Consider the following 23528-nt stretch of genomic DNA (forward strand, 5'->3'; position numbering starts at 1 on the left):
TTATTATTATCATTATTTATTATTATTATTATTATTATTATTATTATTATTATTTATTATTATTATATTACAAATATTCTTCACTCACCTCACCCCACAGGATAATTGCTCAGGGTAATCTTTGTTAGATATCTGAAAATCAGGCCTTTGCTGACTAGCTGAAATGCTCAAAATAGGCCTGCACTTGATGATCCATAGTCAGAGTGTTGCCCCTGACTTGCTGTTACTGTTCAGCAGTGACACAAAGACTGTCAGCCCATTCTCCAGGACAACCCAGACAAGCCTTTCATTGGACGTTGCGTTTGTTTCCTGTCTGCATTTGAAACAGGAAAATTACACGAGGATTTCGACATGAGAAAAGTAGGCCAATCTCGCTGGTAACTAAGGTAGCGCACACACATCCTACTTCTCCTCTGTGCTGGCATTACTGAACAACACAAGCTCAAAACATACTGATGAGTATCTTAGTAGACTCATGAAAGGATCCCCCCCCAGGTTGCATCGCCCCCAGACAGTCAGCGTCCAAGAGGTCACCCAGTGATTTTTCTTTACTCTATGCGTGGTTATTATTCCATTTCCTCCCTGCGAGCGGAAAGACCAAAATAACCCTGCTGAAATCTATGGCTCTCCAGAGGCAAGTCTTTTGTGTTGCAGCAAGTGGAAAACAAGTGTGCCACTCGCTGAATGGGACACTGTGAGATATAAAGTTTCACCGCCTCGTGGGGGTGAGTCCATGGACACAGACACCACTTATATCATCAGGCACTTTGTGAGGAGAACCATTAATGAGTGTGACACTTAGCATTGTGTCTCAAAGGCACCATGTTGTCTGAAACTCAATGGCAATGGTAAACAATGAACTGATTAAATATATAGTCATCCGAGAGTAAAACCAAGAAACAATCCGTAAATAAGAATGTAGAATTTCATAACTAAAGTTGTAATATTTGAGAAAAAAATATGAGAAAAAATACTCAATACAACAAATGATGTTTGTAAATTAGAAGTTATCGTCACACAATGCAAATATATGATCAAATCTATTTTATCATAATGAAAAACAAAACATTACAATAAAAAAAGTATGTTTCACAGTACATTCTCTGAATTAGCAATATGCTCGCTAACATGACGCGCGGTGAGAGTCTCTCAGATGTCAGCCATGCACTCATACAACGTGAAGAGCAGAAGAATATTCGTGTGTACTGTATGGGGAAGTGCTTGCTTGACTGGGAAAGGAAGTGGAAGGCCCTCAGCACCTGCACACATTTCCTTCAGTGATTCAAGTTGGACGACATTTTAAGAGAGCACCATTGTATACTTTAGACATGGTGAGAACAGTTTATAGAATCCCTTTTTTCTGTTCTAGCAGTCCATAAAGACATGCAAAAAACCCGGATCGATACCCTAACAAACATCTTTAGGATGAACTAGAGTAGGGATTTCTTGACAATTGCCATTATGTGAAATGGTAAGGCAGCCAAATATTTTTGTTCAAATAGTGAGGCTTATGTCGTAATGTTTTCCCAAGCAGATCTCAGCCAACTCACACACCCACACATGGCTTAGGCACGGTATAATGACTGCATAGGCGAGCCACATTTTGAAGGAGCATGAGAGGGCCATGATTCTCTGTGGGTGTCACTTCTCAGATATTCATCGAGGCTTCATTGACAGCGGCACACAAAATATTCATTAAAAATGTGAATGAAATACACACAGTCATGTCTAGGATGAGGCCTGTCAGACGAGTGTCAACAAAGGAAAAGAGTAGGTGTCTCTTTTGAATTTCATTATTTCAAGCTGTCTGCTATGAGCGCTTATATGAGGAAATTCCTCTTCTAATTCTACTTTGTGACTCATTAAAATCACCTCCAGCAGAGGTGTCTTTAATTAAAGTCTGTTTTAATTACAGGCTCCGTCATGGAGAATGGCAGCGTCAAGCTCAGCACCTGCCAAGGGTTCTACGACGCAAACGTCTAATTATGTTCTCTGGGTGTGCATGAACTTGTCACAGTCTGTGGAAATGTTCATTTGCTTGAACCGCTCTGACTCAGGTCCCTGCGACATCTCCAGTGTCATCAGATCCAACCTCATGAATTAAAAAAGGAAGATTTTGTAGCAATTCTTTAGATGTAATTAGGTTTTGGCTCAGAAGATTTGCTCAACCCTCTTCCGACGAAGAAATTCCGTTCTTTTATTCGCTCACTTCTGGTGCCCAGTGGCGGTGCTTGACCTTAAATTTCTTGGGAGATGGTGGCCCGGGGGGGGGGCAGACATATCCAAGTGGGTCCACAAAACAAAATAAAAAAAATTCACAACAAATCTTACTAAAATAGAGTACATCATGTATTTTACACAACCAACACATGCCAGAGCTTCAAACTCCAAAAATTGTTTTTTCTAACTTGAACTGTCACAGTGTTATTTTGGAGACCCTCTTGAGATGGCGACACAAGTCGATCCAGCCAGTGACTCATATTTGATTTGCACTGTCTTGTAGATGGGAAGCTTCTTTCATACCAATGCCAGACCAAATAGTGAGTTGAGTAAACATTGAGGTGTTTGCTTAACAAGTAAGCATCAATAGAGCCTCCTTATCAGTGAGGTAGCGCAGGCATTGCCACCTTTGGATGTTTGAAAAGCACTCATCATTGCAAACACTATCACATTTTCAAATAGGCACACTGTGCGTGTATGGCCTTTGTTCAGCAAAGCCCGGGTGCCCGTGTGAAAACACTCCTGATTTCCGCTGAGGTGTAACAGATGCTGCTGTGAAAATGTAGGTCAGGGAAAAGTGCATTCACCTCGAGCTGTATTGAGCTGCTGTGAACGTCAGGAGCAGCCGACAAGTGTTTGTGTGCGTGTGCGAGGCCATCGCCACGGATCACATTGGGTCGGCGCACATGACAACGACGGCCCTTCTATGCAGATGCGTGTGCAGTACAGTTCCAATCACAGTCACATTGCTCTGGAAACTCTTTGAAACCTAAATCCATTGAGAGGGAGTGTATCGTTTTCGACGTTAGCCTTAGCGTGGCCAATGGGATTGTATAAGATGGTTCTACCATGCATATTTTCCCTCTTTCGGTTTCATCGGCTCCCTAGTGCCAGCTGTTTCGGCTGCATCTGTGCACTTCGTCATGTCGGCACTGCGAGCTGCGCCACATGTATCAATACATCAATAGAGATGTGTGTTATATCACTGAGCCTAATGAGAGGCAACTGGGACGCTTGCATTTCTGTGGCTCGCTAACTGTGAGTGCACGGGAAATTTAAAACTTCTTGTCAACAATGCCTGCACTGTAATAAAAACAATGTTGGGTAAACTTAAATATCAAGGCAACAAACTTGGATGACATTTTATGATGGGCAATTCAACTAAATATTTTAAATTTTGCGGTTGTAAAAATTGTCTTTCCTTCATCTCATTCTTTCATGCATGTGACAATTAAATGTAATAAAGTTTTCTTTTTCCAACTAAGTCCAAGTTGTGTTTTTATTTTTACAGTGTGGTCACATCTTAGTCACATGCGTGTGTTTTGAGGGTCAAGTTCTGAGTTATGGACAATGTCCAGTTGAGAGGCTGTACTTGTTTTGCGCAAAACAGACAATGATGACCATGTGACACATGAGTTTGTGCACATAACACAATTTAAAAAAACTTCATAGAGCATCCTTTAAACCCCAGTGCCTCTCTTCTGCCTGGTCATTAAGAGCCATGTGATGTTCAACTGCTTGTGATGTGCTCTGTCCAAGCCCTGAGGCTGGTGACAATGAATGAGCTCTCCTTGACACTGCAAAATAACGCCTCAATAACACGCACCCATTGGAGAAAACACACTAGAATCCATTGAAAGGAAATCCAATTGTAAATCTATTAACAGAATGTGTCTCTTCTATAAGCAATGTTGTTTCCATACATATATAGGCTTCAATCCTTGTAAGTGTAGTTGTTGCCCAATGAAAAGCACGTCTTTCCAATCTAATACATCTTTTTAAAATCAGTTTTGGATAACAAGCCAAAACGTACTCAAAGTGGAGAAACGTGCTTTTCATTGGATGCAGAAATGACTCCAGTACATGTTCTCACAAAAAACTCATGATTTGACACGTTTGATCACTTCTCCTTTTTATTAATGAGGTTCACAAACCACATTTTGTATTATTTCGAAAAAAAACCCAACATATTTATAGTTTAAAACATCTGACCTTACATCTTATGTATAAGGTGTTTTTTTCTTTTTCTTTTGCACAGCAAAGATATGACATTCATGTTTAGGACAATATAAAAAAAACAGACATTATGTACATTGTAGTCAATGTGACACTTGAGTTAAGTCGACAACAGTGCAAAATTAAAGAATAAAAGGGGTTGTCATCTAAAAAATGGTCTAGATTCACTGAGGCAGGGGTGGAGAATCTGAAAAAAATATGACCAACTATTATCAGATATATTATGAGCATGTGTAGGTTAAATGTTGTTGCATGGAAGGTGGGAACTAACGCACTTGGAATACCGTATCACTTCCCCACCACCGAATAAAAGAAAAACTGAAACTGAATTTTTCTGGATCCTAGTCAGCACGTTTTCAACAGATGATGTTTTATTTTCACCACTGGGAAAACTTGGGTAAACAAGTATTGAGGCAAATCCTCTTAAATAAAAGATGGGTATTAATCCTGCGTGGGCTCCTTTTGGAGCACTATAGAATTTGGCAGGTTAAAAGCACATGGTCCCCATTTTTGAATTCTTTTGGCATGAACAAACTCCTAAATATCAATATATCTCCCAAATTATGAGAGTGTTTTTCAAACCCCTCCTCACATTGTTGTCAAGAGGCACAAATATAAGAAAGTCCCCATGTTGTCAACAGGCGATTTGCGTCTTTCAGGAGACACTTTGGCTCAACACACAACAGTGGCTTAGTGTCATATTATTCACTGTACTTTTATCTGCCCGAAGCCATTGGAGAGTGCTTGGAGCTCATGGCTACTCTCTATGGACGATTCACTCCCCGTGCTCTCCCCCGATAGTAGTCTGGTGACTTTGAGGTCAGCTTTCAGTGTCTGCACGTCGTTGCCTATGCTCATCTCCCCCAAATCGTTAATAATCTGAGTGAGCTCCTGTTTGCCATTGGCCACACAATCCTCATTGTCAAGAATGTCCTCGCATTCAAAGTGCATGGCCTTTTCCTCCTCCTCCTCCCCGAGCAAGTCCTCCGTGATGGAGCCCAGTTTGGGCGCGCTCCGGCTGCGCTCCACCGGCGGCTTGTAGCAGCACTGTCCGTTCAGCAGCTTTCTGAGGGGCGCCAGGGGGATTGTTTGTTCCCCGATAAGCTGCTGCTGCTGGTGCCGGGTGTCGTCCCTCCGCTTCAGGCGCTTGAACTCTGCTAGAGCCGTGGCCGAGGTCTGGTAGAGCAGCAACGCCATAGCTTTCGCCTTCTCCGGCTTGGACACGAGCACGGCGTGGCAGCGCAGCATCACCGCCTTGTGCTTCATCTCGTGCCGGTAAATCCAAGCGAACACCTTGGGCAGCCTCGGGTCAGCCACGCAGTAGGTTATCCGGTGCAGCAGGTACAAGTGTCCCGGTCTCTTCGCCTTGTCGTCCACGTGCACCATGCGGATGCCCTGCGAGCTGATGGTGAGCCGCATCTTGGTGCCGTTCTTGCCCAAGTCACTCTTGCCCCAGATCTTGCTCACCGCCACGTCGGTGCAGCCGTCCCCCTTGGACTGGATGGTGGTAGCGTTGCCCAGGTAGAGCACCGTATACGTGGGGTCGTCGCTGGTGATCTTGACCTTTTTCCGCTTGGACTTGAACATGTTGCCCACGCGGTTGAGTGCGCTCTCGGGGCAGGACTTGGCGAAGGAGGTGAGCGCCGAGTAGTTCAGACTCACCGCATAGCCCTTCGGCTTGGACTGTTTGTCTTCCTCGATCAGGTCGAACTTATTCTTCTTCCAGGGCAGCATTTTAGAGCAGTTCGCGGCGAGCACCTCGACTGAGAAAGAAGGAAAAGTGAACTTTTTTTTAAATGCACCTCTAAAGTCTAGTAAATGTCTAGTGCTTTCTAATCGCAGTTAAGACACGTGTGAGCTACTCTATGAGACACCGTACTTCATGTGTCCATCCTCTAAAGTTGTCCATGGCAGCATGTTGTGTGTCAAGTTGACAAGTGCAGAGAAGCTGAGAAGAGTCCAAGGCGTATATACTGGCACAAACCATTTCAATATTATAGGGTGGACCGAACCAACTGAGAATCTGAAAATGAAACGCAAATCTCGTCAGTGTATTTATGGCGCCACCCTCCGGTTTTTACGATAGCTGCAGCTCGTGCATTTGTCATGCATTAAATACATACTTAATATGATATTAATTATATATTCTTCAATAAAAATGAACGTTAGTTCTCAATTCAATGTTGAAATGAACTATTTTACATATTTTACAATTTTGTTTTAACTTTACTTGGACTCGTATTTTGGACGTTCTATAACGGCGAAACCGAACAAAATAGACTACTTTTGTATGCAATATTTAACTGTCCTTTAAAAAATTAAACCATGTAGCATGTGTTTTTAATTTATAAATGTATACGTATCAGTAATGGGGAACACAAATAATATCGTCGTGTTTTCTTTCAGGACTTCTTTGAAAATTGGACACATATTTGGAAAGTTCCACAAACAACTGCGTAACTCGGGTCGGCTACGAGACAAAACATGCAGATTAGATTTTATTTAAAACATTTGTGACTTTGTAGTATACGAATAAATTAGTTCTCTGAATACGGGCGCATACAACATCGACGTTGTAATTATCAAACCTTTAGCGAATTGGTATGTTCCACTTCCGGTTCTTTGGAAAACAACCCCGTGCACATGTACCTCCGTAGGTTTTGACTTCTGTTTTTTTTTTACTGCAAATACGTATATTTTGGTGGGGTGAAGTGATTCTGCAGGAGTTGTTATGGGTAAGAAGAAGGCTGGAGGAGGAGGATCACTCGGCAGGTCGCTGATTAAAGAGAGACTTCAGACAGGCCGAGGCAAAAGGAGGGGCGACTCATGGGTACGACATTTGACTTACATACACTTTATCAGAATGCATTATGAGTCAGATTTGTCTTCCATTAGTTGCGTCTAATAACCTTTACGTATGTTGTTGCATTTCCTACTATGAGCGTTGAGCAACTGTATTACAGATCACTGTAATAAGGCAAGGTGGATAAGTTACCATAGTCATTGTTTATGTGGTTGATTGCAGCTTAGAACTGCACTTCATCATACTGATAGCTGTGTATTATATTCCTGTTAGTAAAGGAGGGAACAAGAATGTATATGTTTGATGTCAAATATTTTGAAGCGATAGTTAAATGAGGTAATTCAATTGATAGATACAGCCAGCGCATGTGTATCTGCGAAAAGCTGCAAACTACTTCACGACGTCAAACATATTACTGAATTACTCTGTCAATCAAAACTGAGCAGTATTCTGATTGTAATGTAAGGTTTGACAATTGTTGCGGTAGAATGTTGTGGCTGGTGTGCGCAACAGTAGCACTGCATTCTCATAAGCATGTTTTGTTTCCTATGAGGTCATAAAATGTGTACTCGACCTTTATTTATATTTTTTATCATATTTCTAGCTGCACACCAGTGAGCTGAATGATGGCTATGACTGGGGACGCTTGAACCTGCAATCGGTGACTGAACAGAGTTCCATGGATGACTTTTTGGCTACAGCAGAACTTGCAGGAACAGAGTTTGTAGCTGGTAAGTGATCCTATTATGTTCTCTTTTAATGAATGAGAAAACAAATCATCACATTCAAATATCTTTCCTGAGAACATTTCCTAGTTTGTTGTATTTTTCTTGTATTTATCATAGAGAAACTCAACATCAAGTTTGTACCAGCGGAAGCTAGAGCAGGTTTATTGACAGCTGAGGAGATAAAGAGGCTGAAGAACCTTCATGAAGACAACAAACATTTCCTTAGAATCCCTCGACGGTAATTTTAACCCCCGAAAAAATAAATTAAGAAAAAAAAAAAAACACGATTTTATTTTATTATGTTTTTATATCTATGTTTTTTTCTTAGCCCTCACTGGGATGAAAGCACCAGTGCCGAGGCATTGCAGCTGGCAGAAAAGGACACCTTCCTGGAGTGGAGAAGACAGCTTGCACAGTTAGTCATGTTGTGCATGCCATTTACATGCTTTTAAACATTTGTCATTTCTCACTGTATCAAGAATGTAACTGCTGCTGCTTCCTTAGGCTGGAAGAAGAGCAGAAGTTGTGTCTCACTCCATTTGAGAGGAATCTGGAATTCTGGAGGCAGTTGTGGAGAGTCATTGAGAGGAGGTAAAAAAGAAAAAAAACATTCCTCTCGATCAGAATGCAGTCTTTGAAAATTGATGTGACTTCCTGCAGTGACGTAGTTGTTCAGATCGTGGATGCCAGAAATCCATCATTGTTCAGATGTCCTGACCTGGTGAGTATGTTTTTTATATATATATATATACACACACATTTCCTCTCCACTGTGAGTACTAATTACATTGTTATGGTTGCTGCCAGGAGCTATATGTAAAAGAGGTGTCAGAGGATAAGGTGAACATGCTGCTGGTGAACAAGGCAGACCTTCTGACCAGGGAGCAGAGGCGAGCATGGGCCAGACACTTTGAGAAAGAAGGCCTGAGGGCAGTTTTCTGGTCCGCTCTCGCTGAAAGTGACAGGTTGGATGCAGAAGAAAAGGTGAGCAAGCATGGAAAGAAACTATTGATTAAATATATACAAGGTCCTCATTTACGACGGTCCAGACAGACGAGGTTTCAAAGTTATGTCATCAACATTTGAACGGAACTTTCCGAGACGTGGCTGTGAGATGATTGGTTGTTTCTGTTTGCTTGAAAACTCTCATTTTCATGTTAGCATCCTCAGAAATAGATGTTGATTTTAATCCCAATAATACATCGTAGTCCATTTAAGATGCATCTAAAAAAATCTAAATCTAATGGAAAGCCGAGTCCTTTTTTTATAATAGTGCAATTTAAAAGAAAATCATATATAGACAGTTAAATATTGTTTTAAATATAATTTTAATGATTATATCTTGTAACTTTTTTTAAATTAATAATTTATAATTTAACTACTGAAATAATGTAACTTTTCTCCAATATTCAAATTTACTGAGTGGCACCTTGTATGTGTTCCACAGGGCATGGAGGTGGAGCAGCCAGAATCTGAAGAGAGTGACCAAGAAGAAGGAGCACAGCCAGACGATGAAGATTTGAAGTGGAAAGGGGCAGATGGCAAAGATGAGGAAGGAGAGGATAGCGATCACTGGGAAGAGGTGCGGGAAAAGATAACCATTGATGAGGAGGAGTGGTTTACCGCCTCCGAAGATGAGGGGCAGGAAGAGGAGCATATTGTTGGCAAATCAAATGAGATCCCTTTCCGTAATTCCACTCGCTTGTTGCACAAGGACAAATTGCTGGAAGTGTTCAAGATGGTTCACAATGGTCCCAGATGCAAAGAGGGACAACTTACGGTTGGACTGGTGGGTACATGTTTCCATTCTTACTTGTTAATTGTATTTTAGAGCAGTGCATCGGGAATTACAACAAGCCGTGTGGTCAGAGTGGGCGAGACTCATAGGCTTAAGAGTGCATCGCTCTCTGAAATTAAACATTTTTCACCAATATGCATTCACCAGGTGGGTTATCCAAATGTGGGGAAGAGTTCAACCATCAACACCATTCTAAGAAACAAAAAAGTATCCGTGTCTGCAACTCCTGGGCATACGAAGCACTTTCAGGTACAAGCGTCAACCGCTTAATTTTTCACTATGCGCTGTAGACGCAATTGGGATTAACGTGAGTGTCGTTTCACAGACTTTGTTTGTGGAGCCAGGGTTGTGCTTGTGTGACTGCCCTGGTCTGGTTATGCCCTCCTTTGTCTCCACCAAAGCTGATATGATCTGCTGTGGGATCCTGCCCATTGACCAGATGAGAGACCATGTGCCAGCAGTCTCTCTCATATCCTTTACACTGCCACAGTACTTGAGAAACTTACTCTCTCATACTTGCACTGTGAATTTCTCAAAGCACTGTTATGAACTTAACAAGTATGTTAAGTCTGCCAAACGATCCCTCGGCATGTACTGGAAGGCACGTATGGTATCAACATCATCAGGCCGAGAGAGGATGAAGACCCCGACAGGCACCCCACCTCAGAGGAGCTGCTTATGGCTTATGGATGTAAGACTACAACATACATCGCTGCAGTTTACTTGCCAGGGGTCAAATCTGGGTTGAGAGCAGATTCAACTTGTCTTCTTGTCACTTCTCAAATTATCTTAGATTCAGCCACTTAATCTCTTAATATTTGATGGATGGAAAGAATGTTAGATGGATGTATGGAGAGAGATAGTTAATCCAGTGAATTGGACTTTGAATTAATATGAGAGCGAGAGAGAATCTGAATTATCAATTATATGTCATCCATCACAATTCACAGTCTATTTTTGAAAGCGTTCTTTTTATTTGCCAATCTGTGTCAGTCATTGATTTTATTGATGGAATTATGAAGAAAGACAGTCTTTTGTAAATCAATATGTTCTACCCTGGATTTCTTCTTGCCTCTTTCCATATAGTTGGATACTTGACAAACACACCGGGAATATTTTACTTCTCCAAATGAGTGAATCATGTGCAAACATTTCTACATGTTTTGTAGAGCTTCACCAACCATTTGTTTGGTAGAATCTTTGCAAGATTCTTATTTTGTTTTTCTTTCAGACATGAGAGGCTTTATGACGTCACACGGCCAGCCTGATCAGCCCAGATCTGCTCGTTACATCCTGAAGGATTATGTCAATGTGAGTCAATCTGGCATATTTATGGCAATGGCAGTTTGCCAGAATTTAAGTTATTTAAGTTCCTTTTCAAAGCGACTAATCCATCATGGGAACCAATTTGCTTAGCATACAGTGTTGCCTCTTTCACAGGGAAAACTTCTGTACTGCCACCCTCCTCCTCACATAGAGGCTGAGGACTTCCAGCCACAGCACAGCAAATTCCAGAGAAACAATTTGGACAACTGCGACCTCTCTTCATCCAGTAACAAAGGAAAAATCAAGAGAATTGAAAATACGGTGGACAAGAACTTCTTTCATGCGGTAAATGAACTACTACTAAACTACATCAGTAACATCATTTTATTAGTCCGGTACATGATTTCAGATGGGATCTGTGTATATATTTTAGGAGAATGTACGAGCGCTCTCTAAAGGAGTCCAGGGTTTTATGGGCTACAAACCAGGCAGTGGCATGGTGGCCCCTGGAAAAGCCGGAACAGAGACGATGGTGGAAAAACCTTGGAAGAAACATGGCAACAGGAACAAGAAGGAGAAAGTACGTCGTCTTAACAAGCATCTCGACGCTTGATCATTCAAGAGTGAAGATCTAATCTCAAATAGAGATGGATGGAACAGGATGGAAAAACACGTCAAACTGTGCTATTAATGAGTTAATGGTGAACATTATCTGTAGGTTTCAAGGCCTCTTAATCCAGGAGATGGTTTGATGTTCACTTATGGCACGCGTAATCCATAATGGACTGCTGTGATGTGTAGGTCAACATATGGAATACATTCCATCAACTGGATAGACAGTTATGAATCAGTGCACTACAATCATGACTAATAATCACAAGGTCTGGATTTTTATACTTTCACAATAATTTACAGTAGGCACAAATCTCCAACATGTACATTGTACAAAACATCGGAACCGATATGATTAATGTACCAAATCAGTGTTTTGGATAAAATAATTAGATTATACGTGTGTCATGGATTACATATTTTATATGTTCACAAGTCACTACAGCACACTTGCATACATGTTGCATTTAAAACGCTTCAGGCCATACTTGGAGAAATCATGGAATGAACACACTCATGAGGATATTCACCCAGCCACATAAACAAATAGATGTTCAAGCAACTGCAGAATCCACAGGAATCATGGAAAGAAAATCAGTTTACATACATCAACTATTTGGAGAATTTGTTTGGGGTCAATGTTAAAATGCTCCTTGAAGATTAAAGTGCCAAAATCTTGAGCTAGCAAAAGCTGAATTTAATTTGTTGTACCCCTCTGAATAGTTGAAAAGTTTGACATAGTGTTGGTCTCATTCACTACATGCATTTTTGTTTTTAGTTTGTGTTGTATGCAAGGCCAGTTTTATATAATGTTTAAAACTAATTGAGCTTGCAACACGGGCCATCTGTACTGCCGCCTTAAATGTTACCAAATGTATTTTAGTTTTTAAAGAAAAATACATCATTAGGTAGCACGCCTTCCTTGCTTAAATTCATTCCAAAGTGTGAGAAAATCCAAAGGCGGATTTGTGGTTGTTAACTTCGACTGACCAGCCATCCATTTTGAATTTGATTTGTCCTCATTAGGGCAATGGGTGAACTGGAGTCTATCCAAGCTATTTTTGAGCAAGAGGTGAGGCACACTCTGGAATTGGTGCCAGCTGTTCTCGGGGACATGCTGACAACATTACTCCTATCTTAATTACACTCATTGAACTTTATATATAGTGAAAAATCAAATTTATAAAGCATATAAGACAAACAATTTATAATTTCTAAACCGTACTTTTTAATGATTTCTTTAACAATTAAAAAAATGACGTGTTTGCCAACGCTAAGTCCCACCCTCAAATAAATATTGGCGCTATTTTATTGGTCGATTTTAAACGCCCCACCGGGTATTGACATGGCCACGCTGAACCAGGAGAATGACTGGCCCAGGACCAAAGACCACAACTCGTTTCCCTCGAGTCTCCTCAAGTTTTGCACCACTTCTCTCACCTCTTGTTTTACGAGTAGTGACCCAGGACAAAGTTGCTTTTCCATTCGGCTTGTTTGCTTATCTTCTTTGCTGCTACTGATCTCATGTCTTCAGTAAGTATCTTTAACTCAAATCCTTTCTACCGTTTAGTTTTGTTTTTGGTTAACCTGCAAATTAGTTTAGATAAATCATTGATTTTTTAACTATTCAATGACTACAATTAGCTCGATTCTGATTAAAGATCGTGATAATTGAACAGGTGTGTTCATAGTTACGTATACATACACGCCTCATTGAGCTGGTCGCGCCATTGCGATGATACGCCAGCGCGTCCGCCATATTGCGTGTGTCGGATATGAAAGTACTCCTCAGTAAATGCCCTGAATCTTATAGAGAGACAACATTCAACCTGCACAGACTAGTTAATGCCAAAAACAACATATTTAACTTTTAATATAATGATTTATACAACTTATTTGTGTGGTATATGTGCGGAGAGTATAGGTAAGCACCAAATCAATGTACCTGTATCTATTCTGTATCTACAATGTTACTCGGTTCAAGATTATTTAAATATAAATATAGTAAAGCTTTAATCTGTACCGGTAATGGAATGCAGACCTAACTTTGGTTTTCTGTATAAAGAGCCCTAACTTTAATTTGACATTTTTTTAAATGACATTTATTGATTTTATTTATTTATTGATTTCTATTTTTTTAAATACATTTTTTAAAATTCAAATTTGTATTTTCTTTAGTGATTCGTATCATTTTAACTACTCATAATGGCAATCACTACGTACTGACTATCCACTGTTTTTGCTTCCTTCCATAACATAGTATATGGAAAATTAGCTGTCAGGGATGGTTCTACACCGGGGCCAATGGGGGCTATAGCCTCCCCTAGAAATTTCGGTAGCCACTGTTAAGTTCCTCCAGCGTTTTATTGGATGTTCTAAAATATAATTGGGAATTATTTTCTCAGCTTCACTATGTGTACCCAGGGTAGGTCATCCGCGCTGAAAGGAATGACAAAAAAAAGCCCCTCCAGCATTTTATTAGATATTATAAAATATTTCCACAGCCCCACCAATGCTATAAGCCCCGGAAGAGAAAAAAAAAATCCCAGAGCTGTCTCTGTTCAATATATAGCCATTATTCAATTGAAAAATATTAATAGATACTAGTTTTATCAAGTTATGTACTCAGACCAATGTGTTTACATCTTAATCAAGCTTTAAATTGTGAGGGAGGAAAAAACTGCCGTGTCTTCCTCCTGCTGTTAGTGTAGTATGTGGCGTACTCAGGATGACCAACCCAGAAAGCCACACACTGTTGTGTATTGTACAACCATCTTTAGTGTAAATGTCAGCTTTTCTGTTCCTTTACATCTGCACTCTAGCTTGTTTGGGGTTCAAACAATATTGTGGGTGTGGCTGGGACTTCTACAAATTACTTTTCATTGTGACTTTGCATATGAATGATGTTATTTATCTGCTGTAATTGCCTCATGTTGCACTGTGAACAAGTTGCGCACAGGTTGTACAACCAAACCACTTATTTCATGGTCTACCAGCATTCACCTAATATGTATTGCGTGACTTATATTTCTATTTAAGTGTCACTTCTGACCTATTCTTGTTTATTGCCTCAACCTTTCAAGTGTCGTGGGTCAGAGGGGCAAGCATCATGGAAAGAATCCTGGACATACTGTGACTTCTCTCTACTGTTTCCTTGGTAACCTGTGTGGATTCACTGGAGCCGTTTTGTCCAGACAGCTGCATATTCAAGTAAATGTAACAATCGGGCCGGGGTATTTAAACACCAAGTCTCATATTAGATATTAAGTCTCACTTCTATCCAGGTTTTGATGGGACTTATCTCTGCTACTTTGGATTTGGTTATTGTTATCGCCTGCTGTATTCCACTGTGTTTTTGCAATAACTTGCGAGCAGGTAAATTAAAATCTGATAAAATTGCGAGTTTAATATGATAGATTATTATTTATTTATTTATTTTTATAACAACAGCTAAATTGTAATTGACAAAATACTCTGACTCTGTTTAGATTACAAAACAACTTTTACATGGCTTTGTGCTTCAGAGAGAAGGCGAAGAATGATCAAGAGGCGCAGGAGATCTCACCTTCTTGCAGTGTGTCTCCTTGCGGCGCTCACCGGAGGTTTCCTGAAATCAGGCGTCCTCCGCAGCCCAGCGGCAGACGGGGCCCTCCGAGGGAGGAAGTTGCTTTATGTTGCCCTGCAGGTAAGATTGCGATGACTACTTCTATAAGAATTAAAGTGATAAAGACACAGAAGAGCAATGATGAGATAGTGATGTCTCTGCATCACCTTTGAAGCATTTACAATTCCTCCAATCAGGTTTTTCTGCAGTCATCCCATATACTCGTGACAGCCTCTAGGGGGCATTGTTGTAATACAGTGGTGCTTTGAGAGACTAGTGACCTGACTTTTTGGAGAAGGGAGCCGTTTTTATTGGACTTGCAAGGGTGACCTTGAGAGAGCACTTGATGGTTGCACGTGACATAAGTAACTTTGCAACAAGTAGCAGTTTGACAGATCTTATGAGTCAATAGTCTTCAAAATGTAGCTTCAAGCTGTTTATTGCCTCTCTCAGCTAAATTTTACTGTCAAACTAAACGAAGAGAATTACAATGTGTATTTAAAGCAACCACACAGCCTCCGTTCCCTTAATGTTAACATGTATAAAAACTCCTCAACCGCACGGGCTTAAGTAGTATCTTTGTGGGGTGTTGTTACCCCTAAACCAGCTGACATCTGAACCCAAACGGTGCTGCAACACGTTGAAAACGATATTCATAGGCAGAGAGTCTTTATTTGCTGTGAACTATACTACTGTCACCAAGAGGAGCTGAGCCCCCAATACAGAATATCCATATGTCGGAGCCTTATGCTTCCACTAGGTGGCCAAGGTATGCACGTCAGAATGAGAAGCTCAATTGAAGGAGAAAGTGTGGGGAAAAAATGGTTTACTTGGTTAAATTTATTAATTTACCGATCATCTTATCTTTACTAGTGTTGCGGGCATGCTTGAACCAAACCCATCCTGAATTGTTCTAAATTGTTAATAATGTCATTACTGTAGATTTCTATAAAGCACAACTAATTTTCACATAAAAAGGACATTACAATTTTTTTATTGGGAGGTGGGCCTCGAACGTATTCATGGCTTTTCCAATCATTTACATAACGGGAAAGATGTTTTAGATTTGTTATACTCAAGTTAATTGTTGCTCACTGAGGTGAAGTCTTGAAAGATTTTCATGAACCTTCATGACATTTTTTTGCACATTCACATTTTTCCCGAAACTTTTGATGCGTACAGTTTTTGAATTTCAAATTATGCAACATCAGCAGCATTTCAGTTTGAAGGCTCAACTGTGTCTTTACTTTCTTTTCTAACACCTGGATATTGTACGAGGACAACACTGAAATTTTGGGTTACACCCTTGGCCTGGTGTCTTTTGCTATCACAGCTACCTCCAAGTTCCCCACACTTCACAGAGTTGTAAGTGATCATATTTTGTATTAAACTAGTTCTTGTCACCAGTCAGCAAATAGCTTTCAACTAAAGAGCTTTTTTTTTGTCCTCCACATGCAGCACAGAGGGAAGGCGCTGTCAAGATCTCACATTTTCTCTGGAGTGCTGTGCTTGTTGGCTGCTGCCCTTTATGCTACTGCCATACTTCACTACGACACTCGGGTCAGCTTCCTCCTCAGGGTCATGCCTTGGCTGCTGTCTGCAGTCTGTGGTGCCTCGCTGGATCTTCTTGTATCCCAATAAGAATAATTCTACAAATCTAAACTGTGAAGAAAAGCACAGACTATTTATTTGAAAGCTCGTGATGATGCTTTGACCTTTGACACACATGCCAGACTATAATCCTCCACTGGTGTCACATGGGAACCAGGCAGCATCTTCTGAGCTTTTCTCCAGAAATGGAGAGCCTCCTGGGTGACTCAACCAAAGACAACATTGCCACAAAGCATCATGGAAAACAGGTAGGTCCTTTTTTCTTCATGTTGGTCCGTCATTGTAGGTCCTTTTCCACATCCATGTCCGAAATCAACCCTTTTTTTTTATATATATATGTGTTACTTTTTAGTAAGACCATTATGCTATTGGAACCTCTTTCTTTAAAGGGCAAACATTTCAATTTGACCGAGATGGGCCGCTATATGGACGTCAGTATTGACACCACAAAACAAGTAAGCAATTTTGTTGCTTACACACCATACGCTGTGCCCTGTGTATAAAAATAACACCATCTCATGTCCACTCCCTGAATACTGTAAATGCTGCTCCTTCTGTGTGTAAAGTAGATGTAATGTATGTCATACTATATTGACAGATGTACCCCAAAGAGGCGGCAGTGTGTGGGAAAGTAGTGGACAACAAGGTTCTGAACAGGACAGGCCCAATGGTACGAGTTGATGGTTGTGATACATCATGTGACTCTTCAATTGTCAATTCTGATCTAGAGGTGGGTAGGAATGATTAAGTAATATTACAGGTACTTGGGATAATCATTAATAAAATATTTATCACAGTAGATACAAGTACAATGCAATGCAAACATTCTCAAGCTATTTTGTGTACTACCCAGGAAAAGCCACTAGATGGTGCCTGACTACTCTAAAAGCTTACACCCACAGATGTATAAGTAAATGCAGTTTAAAAGGACTAAATGATGTTTTTGATTTTGGTAATCGTGTGTTATAGCACAGTTGTACACCAGAGCAAACTACAATAATGGTAAAAAATATTACAGCGTCAAACCAAGTTCTTGAATTAGATTTCCTTAGATGATGTAACTTTGTGGATTATTGTGTAACTAACTGCTTTGCAATGAGTCAGAAAGTAACTTTCAGAATGTCACATGACTGTTGGGGAAATGAGCGAACCAGTTATTAGAGGTCCTTTTCACAAGACAAGCTGTCATCAAGTTTAATAAGATGCAACACCAAGAACCTAGAATGCGTGTAACATTAAATAAAACTGTGGGTGATGATTTTGATGAACATAAGCGGCAAGCTTTGCACACCTGATATCGTGGAACCACTAGTTAATGGTAGTTCGACCAACTTTCTTTGATGTGGAAACACTTCTAAATTACTAACCACCGTCTTGGATGATGCTACACAAAAGCTCTGTGTATCACATTTGGCCTCAGTTGAGCAAGTATCTGATGATAACTCTGCATTTGTTTTGGTTTTTTTTCTTTGATTTTTTGTTTTTCTTTTTTGGTGCTACTAATTATAAAAGAACCTCTGGAAAGAAGATCTTAGTTTGCCCCAAGAGAATAGTAGTCGAAGTTTTATTCTACACATACCACAGAAGTAATGTCAAGGGCTTCTTGCCGTGTGATAATTAAGAACGTGAAAAAGCAAAATCTGATCTCGCACATATCTATGACTCAACTCATGTTTGTTTTTGGTTCATTATAAGAGTTATGACTGATTAGGTTATTACAGTTTTACAGTGGTTAATTAAAAAAATACACTTAATATTTACAACTTGTAAAGGTTTTTATATATGTATATGAACAAAGAGAAAGTCAGGAAGCTTCATGTAATGGATTTTATAATAATAATAATAATAATAATAATATTCCCTTTATTAGTCCCACAATGGGGAAATTCGAGATTCGAACCCAGGCCTCCTGGGGAGACTGGGTCCTGAACGCGGCGCCTTAGACCACTCGGCCATCCTTATTTGACGTTATGTCCCACTTAACTGGCAAAAACAAATTTTTCTGATAAGTTTTATCAACACGGAGGACCATAAAGTAAATGGTTATATATCTTTACAGAATTTTTGACACAACTAACCTCTGTTCCCAAACAAATATTGTATTGAAGTCTGTTTTTGGACGTGTCGCCTGATTCTGTGACATGACTCACCAATGAATAGAATGTCAATGAAACCCTTTTTATGAGGAATCCTCCATATGAAACCTTGCTGTTAGCCCACTAAAATGCAAATGCAACAATACTCTGGAAAAGTTCCATTTGTGACTTCTCAACGCGTTGCTAATTCTGTACCTCAGACTCAGTTCTGCCAGTAAATTGGGTAGACGGTTGCAAAGAATGAGCCAGTATTGTGCTGAGTGCAGTTTCTCCATCATGATGAAACGGAGAATAGACTTGAGCCCGGGAAAGTTTTGAGGTGTTATGCTACGTGCTGCCCAATTGCCAATTGTTCTCCTCTGACAGATTGTTGATTAAAGCTCTATGCTGGGCAGGGCCCGTCTGCATAGAAAAATGTTTGCCTCTTCCCATAGGGGACCAGCAATCTAATTTTGGAGATTTTTTTTCCCTGCTAAGTCATTGAGTTTGTATGACAAAATAAATTATTTTTTGGACTATAAGTTACACTTTTATTTATTCATATACATATATATTCATCACTGTCCTGTGAAAAACGAGTATGTCCTGTTTTGTTCATTTTGAAAATGTTCACATTAAAGGGATGTCTGTGACGCATTCACGTAAAAAAAATTAAAAATGGACATACCACTGGACAGCGACAATATGTATGCACTATACCATGAAGAAAAAACAAAACATAAGATGCTCTGAAGTGTAAATCACATTTTCTTGGGGGAAAGTATTTACCAGTGTCAGCCAGTAGAAGGCAAAAAAACGCATCAAGGACGAGCTGCTGATAACACCGCATTCAGAAATTCATGGGAGGCGATTGAGCTTTGCCTTTCCGAATATACGCACTCAAAGTAGTGCCAGGGTAAATCGCATTTTGTGTTGACAGAAGAATTGAGTTCTAGTTTTATTTGAAAGTTCCTCATCTAACTGCAGAAACATTTTTATTTTTAGTTTAAAATGACTTACTTAAACTAGAATCTCATGTTGCATTGTGGCCAGAAGTTGAATCCTGTTTGGGTATTACTGCGCCTTTTGCTGCTGTAAATAAGAAATCCTTGTTGGGGTGGACATTACTTACTAGTGGCGGCAGCAGAGTTACGTCACACATTAGTTGCCATGACGACAAATCATCTCCTTTTTTTTTTTTTTTTTTTTTTTTTTTTTTTTTTTTGGTGGTTGGCATATACTTCTGGTTTATAACCCCCACCTCGTTTAGCATGCAATAAATAGGCCCCAGCTGTGATGCATGACTCTTGCTGTGTCCAAATTCACCAGCTGCATCCTCCAAAGCCTGAATTTGATGGCCACGACTTAACGTTCGGTGCGCCTCGACTGCACAACGGTCTCCAAATTTCACGCGACTTTGAATCTTGCCTTCAAATTTGGCCTTCGTTTCCATGAAGATGGGGCCCTGAGTGAAGGCTGCATTGGAGCACACTTTGTTGCTTCGCTTTTCTTCTACGCTGATCTTCAACACTTCATCTCTTCTACATCTTGAGGTGGTACAGAAGACAGTCATGTGAGAGTCTCTTGGCCTGTCCAAATTACGGTTTATGCAGTCCATGGAGGCTGAGATGAGAAGGAACCTTTGAAGAACCCAGCCTGTAAAGCACCTTGGAGGACACAGCCTATGAATTTCATTCTTCTACCTGCATTTCTTCCACTGTCTTTTGGGTGTTGGGAAATACTAGAAGTGGATTAGCGCTGGTGGAAGGTGGCGGTAGTGGGGAAAAAAAAAAAAATCAACCAGATTATGGAATAATGGAGAAAACTGCAACATAGTCCGAAAAATACAGTAAATGCCAACTAGAGTTAATATTTATTGTGACAGCAGGAAGTGTCCTTATAGCACTCTCAAGTTTAACACTTTTAAACTAACAGCTGTACGGTATTTGCGAACCACTCATGCACAGATATGCTCGCGTCTAATGAATGATTGTTGTGCCTTTTTGTATTTTAGTTCATTTTTTTTATGTGGAAAAGGTAGCTTATGCTTTTAGCATATTATTTATTGTATGTCGTGGTTAATGAAGAATTTATATTTAAGTATATGATCATTATGGGCTGATCTGAAACTCTAAAATTCCATGACTGTCTCTCAATGTTGTAATCATGGAAGCTGCCGTGGTGTTTCATTGTGTGACTACAATGAGCAGGATCATGTTTGTAAAGAATCAGTCTGATAAGGTGGAATTGCAGTTGATTAGTTGTTTCCTTAGTTGATGGAATGATGCACAAAACTGCACAACTGTTTTGAATGAAACTGCGTATATGTAGCGCTTGAATCAAGAATAGCGGCACTAAATTTTAGGCCACGATCTAGATAAATGTGCTGATCCAGATTTATTTGTTTTACAGTCAGTCACTTTATTCAATTAATGTAATGAAAAAGGCTGAGTTCATAACTTAGTACATTATTCTGATCTAATTTTCCATGATTATATCTTATATCTCTCCTTCTTTTCTAGTGGGATTTTGAAGAGGGAAATGCTCAATGGAGTGAACCAAACTCAAAACCACAAAATGGAGAGGCGTTCCCCTTGCAAGAGTGGCCAAGCAACCCGAAACCGTTTAACATACGCACCTATGCCTCGTATATACCCCCTCAAAATGGTGTGTCCTTGAATGAGGCTGTCAGCCACTCAAAATGATTTAAAAAAATCCCATTCCTATGCAGCTGTTTGGATTATATTCCATATTTTCTGTATAAATTTGTGATTAAATTAAAATGTGCATTAAAAGGCTTGAATACTCTTATTTGTATTTTTTTTCTGTTATAAGATGTCTCCCTTGGTGCATGTTTAGATCGAGTTACATCCTGTATTTTGCAAGTCACTCTTTGCCAGTGATTCCCAACCACCATGCCACAACACAATGTTCTGAGAGCTCATCAGCTGTGCAGTGGGAAACTATCTATCCATCCATCCATCTTCTGTACCGCTTCTCCTCACTAGGGTCGAGGGGGGTGCTGGAGCCTATCTCAGCTATCTTTGGGCAGTAGGCGGGGGACACCCTGAACTGGTTGCCAGCCAGTTGCAGGGCACACAAAGACAAACAACCATCCACGCTCACACTCATACCTAGGGGCAATTTAGAGTGTTCAATCGGCCTGCCATGCATGTTTTTGGAATGTGGGAGGAAACCGGAGTACCCGGAGGAAACCCACGCAAGCACGGGGAGAATATGCAAACTCCACACAGGATGGCCGGAGCCGGGATCGAACCCACGCCCGATGCTGTCTATCACTGTGAGGCCATCGTGCTAACCAGTCGCCCACCGTGCCGCCCCGGAAACCATCTAGTTTCATCACATTGGTTCAAAGGTTATTTTCCGACAAATGACACTGGGGAACACTAGTTTTGTTGAGTTTGGTTTTCGACAAATTTTTGGGCGCAGAAAATAAAAATAATCAGTTTTTCTCTACCATGTCAAGTTTTGAGCTGTAGGATTCATGTTTTCTTAAAAAAAATAGTAAATATGTAGACACATAAGACACAAAGTTGTAATAATCACAATCTTTGGAAACTGTAAAAAAAAACCTGACAATTAGAACTTAGAAAGGTATGTCAATAGTTACAAGGTTAAGCAAAAAACCCACCACTAATCCTTTTAATTCCTATTATTATAGATTTCTGTTTGCAGATATTGATAGTACGGTCCTATTGGGAGCAGCACACACCTCACTGCACTATTGCAATTCTGAATGCACAAACAAGTTGTCATGTAGCTGTAAAATGAGTCCAATCGTAATCAGCTCTTCTCATTACATACAGTCTTACTAGAGCTAATCGGTGGAATTAAGATCATCTGGACGGTAAACTGTAGAGAAAAAAAACAACTTGACATACTACTGAAAAAAAACTGACTGCAATTTTGAAATTGGCCAGCCAATGTCAGTTTCAATCTGCATATAAATCTAACTCGACAGAATTTTTTCCAATCCCAGGGTCATGTAGTAATTCTATCTATCGAGCTATGCCAGTGATGTATTAGTTAAAATCTCTTCCGCTAGATGGCAGCATGTATAACCATTTGTGTATCCAACAGTTGATATTGAAAAAAACAGTAGCTTTGGGTTAAACTAAGCGAGCACAGATTTTACACCTCATGAATAAATTGAGATACAATCTTTATTTTAGTGGATATAGCTTAATTTAAGGTTTAGTTTGTGTCGCAAGATTTTTCTTGAATAAAATATGGATACAGTCGCTCAACAAAGATGTTTGGTAACTGCTTGCAATAGACTCTACTGACTAAATCACAGTATATGACAAATAATTCTGCATTAGAGGCTGTGAAATGTGTTTTCACCCCCATACCATCCCACTCTCAGAAAAAAAATCCCATCACAGTCCCGGACCATAGTAAAAAAAACTAATCCTGAAAAATGAGTCCTCTAGAGTGCGTTAGGGGGGGAACCGATAATATTTTCCGCAGTCCTGACTGTACATTGCAGCCATATTTGACATCAATTAGAATCCAGCCATTAACTGCAATCAATGTATTTTGAGTGAGGGCGAGGGGCCCAGGCATGTTGCCAAAATGGTGTCTAGTGACACACCTTGGAGCCTGGCAAAAGTCGCCCTTCCACCATTGCACGATTGCAACGTGCCAAAAGCTTGCTAGCTTTGTCTTCACCACGAAAATGAACCTTGCTGCTTTAGACTTGCACATGGACTGGAAATGCATACTTGGTTCCACTTGTGGTTCCTTTTGGTTTCACACCAGTATGTGTTCCTCG

General features: G+C 40.2%; 3 protein-coding genes across 6 annotated transcripts; 2 read left to right on the forward strand and 1 right to left on the reverse strand.

The window, feature by feature from the left end:
• Positions 1-4106: 4106 nt before the first annotated feature.
• fam43a (family with sequence similarity 43 member A) lies at positions 4107-6238 on the reverse strand. Its single transcript, XM_088314157.1, has 2 exons — positions 6116-6238; positions 4107-5999 (listed from the first exon to the last, which is right to left on the reverse strand). The coding sequence occupies exon 2, from the start codon at positions 5968-5970 to the stop codon at positions 4942-4944; it is 1029 nt and encodes a 342-aa protein (XP_088170283.1). The 5' UTR covers positions 5971-5999; positions 6116-6238; the 3' UTR covers positions 4107-4941.
• A 423-nt stretch (positions 6239-6661) lies between these two features.
• On the forward strand, positions 6662-11840 carry lsg1 (large 60S subunit nuclear export GTPase 1). 2 transcript variants are annotated; one of them, XM_088314209.1, is made up of 15 exons: positions 6662-6837; positions 6949-7066; positions 7644-7770; positions 7885-8005; positions 8096-8182; positions 8272-8358; positions 8428-8488; positions 8575-8751; positions 9215-9556; positions 9713-9814; positions 9891-10034; positions 10133-10256; positions 10797-10876; positions 11006-11176; positions 11265-11840. In XM_088314209.1, exons 2-15 carry the CDS (start codon positions 6968-6970, stop codon positions 11442-11444), a joined length of 1902 nt encoding a protein of 633 aa, XP_088170335.1. In that variant the 5' UTR covers positions 6662-6837; positions 6949-6967; the 3' UTR covers positions 11445-11840. The 2 variants fall into 2 exon arrangements, with proteins under 2 accessions (XP_088170335.1, XP_088170334.1); XM_088314208.1 differs by lacking the exon at positions 6662-6837 and having other exon boundaries at positions 6848-7066.
• Positions 11841-12744: 904 nt separating this feature from the next.
• On the forward strand, positions 12745-21541 carry tmem44 (transmembrane protein 44). 3 transcript variants are annotated; one of them, XM_088313398.1, is made up of 10 exons: positions 12745-12976; positions 14527-14653; positions 14728-14818; positions 14968-15127; positions 16313-16412; positions 16506-16676; positions 16781-16906; positions 17048-17113; positions 17257-17388; positions 21256-21541. In XM_088313398.1, exons 1-10 carry the CDS (start codon positions 12789-12791, stop codon positions 21436-21438), a joined length of 1344 nt encoding a protein of 447 aa, XP_088169524.1. In that variant the 5' UTR covers positions 12745-12788; the 3' UTR covers positions 21439-21541. The 3 variants fall into 3 exon arrangements, with proteins under 3 accessions (XP_088169524.1, XP_088169525.1, XP_088169526.1); XM_088313399.1 differs by having other exon boundaries at positions 17257-17328; XM_088313400.1 differs by having other exon boundaries at positions 12750-12976; positions 14968-15128; positions 16326-16412.
• The last annotated feature ends 1987 nt before the right edge of the window (positions 21542-23528 follow it).

This window comes from Idiotropiscis lumnitzeri, chromosome 13 (genome assembly GCF_059441095.1).
Source record: "Idiotropiscis lumnitzeri isolate Australia: NSW breed Sydney's pygmy pipehorse chromosome 13, RoL_Ilum_1.0, whole genome shotgun sequence".
Taxonomy (NCBI): domain Eukaryota; kingdom Metazoa; phylum Chordata; class Actinopteri; order Syngnathiformes; family Syngnathidae; genus Idiotropiscis; species Idiotropiscis lumnitzeri.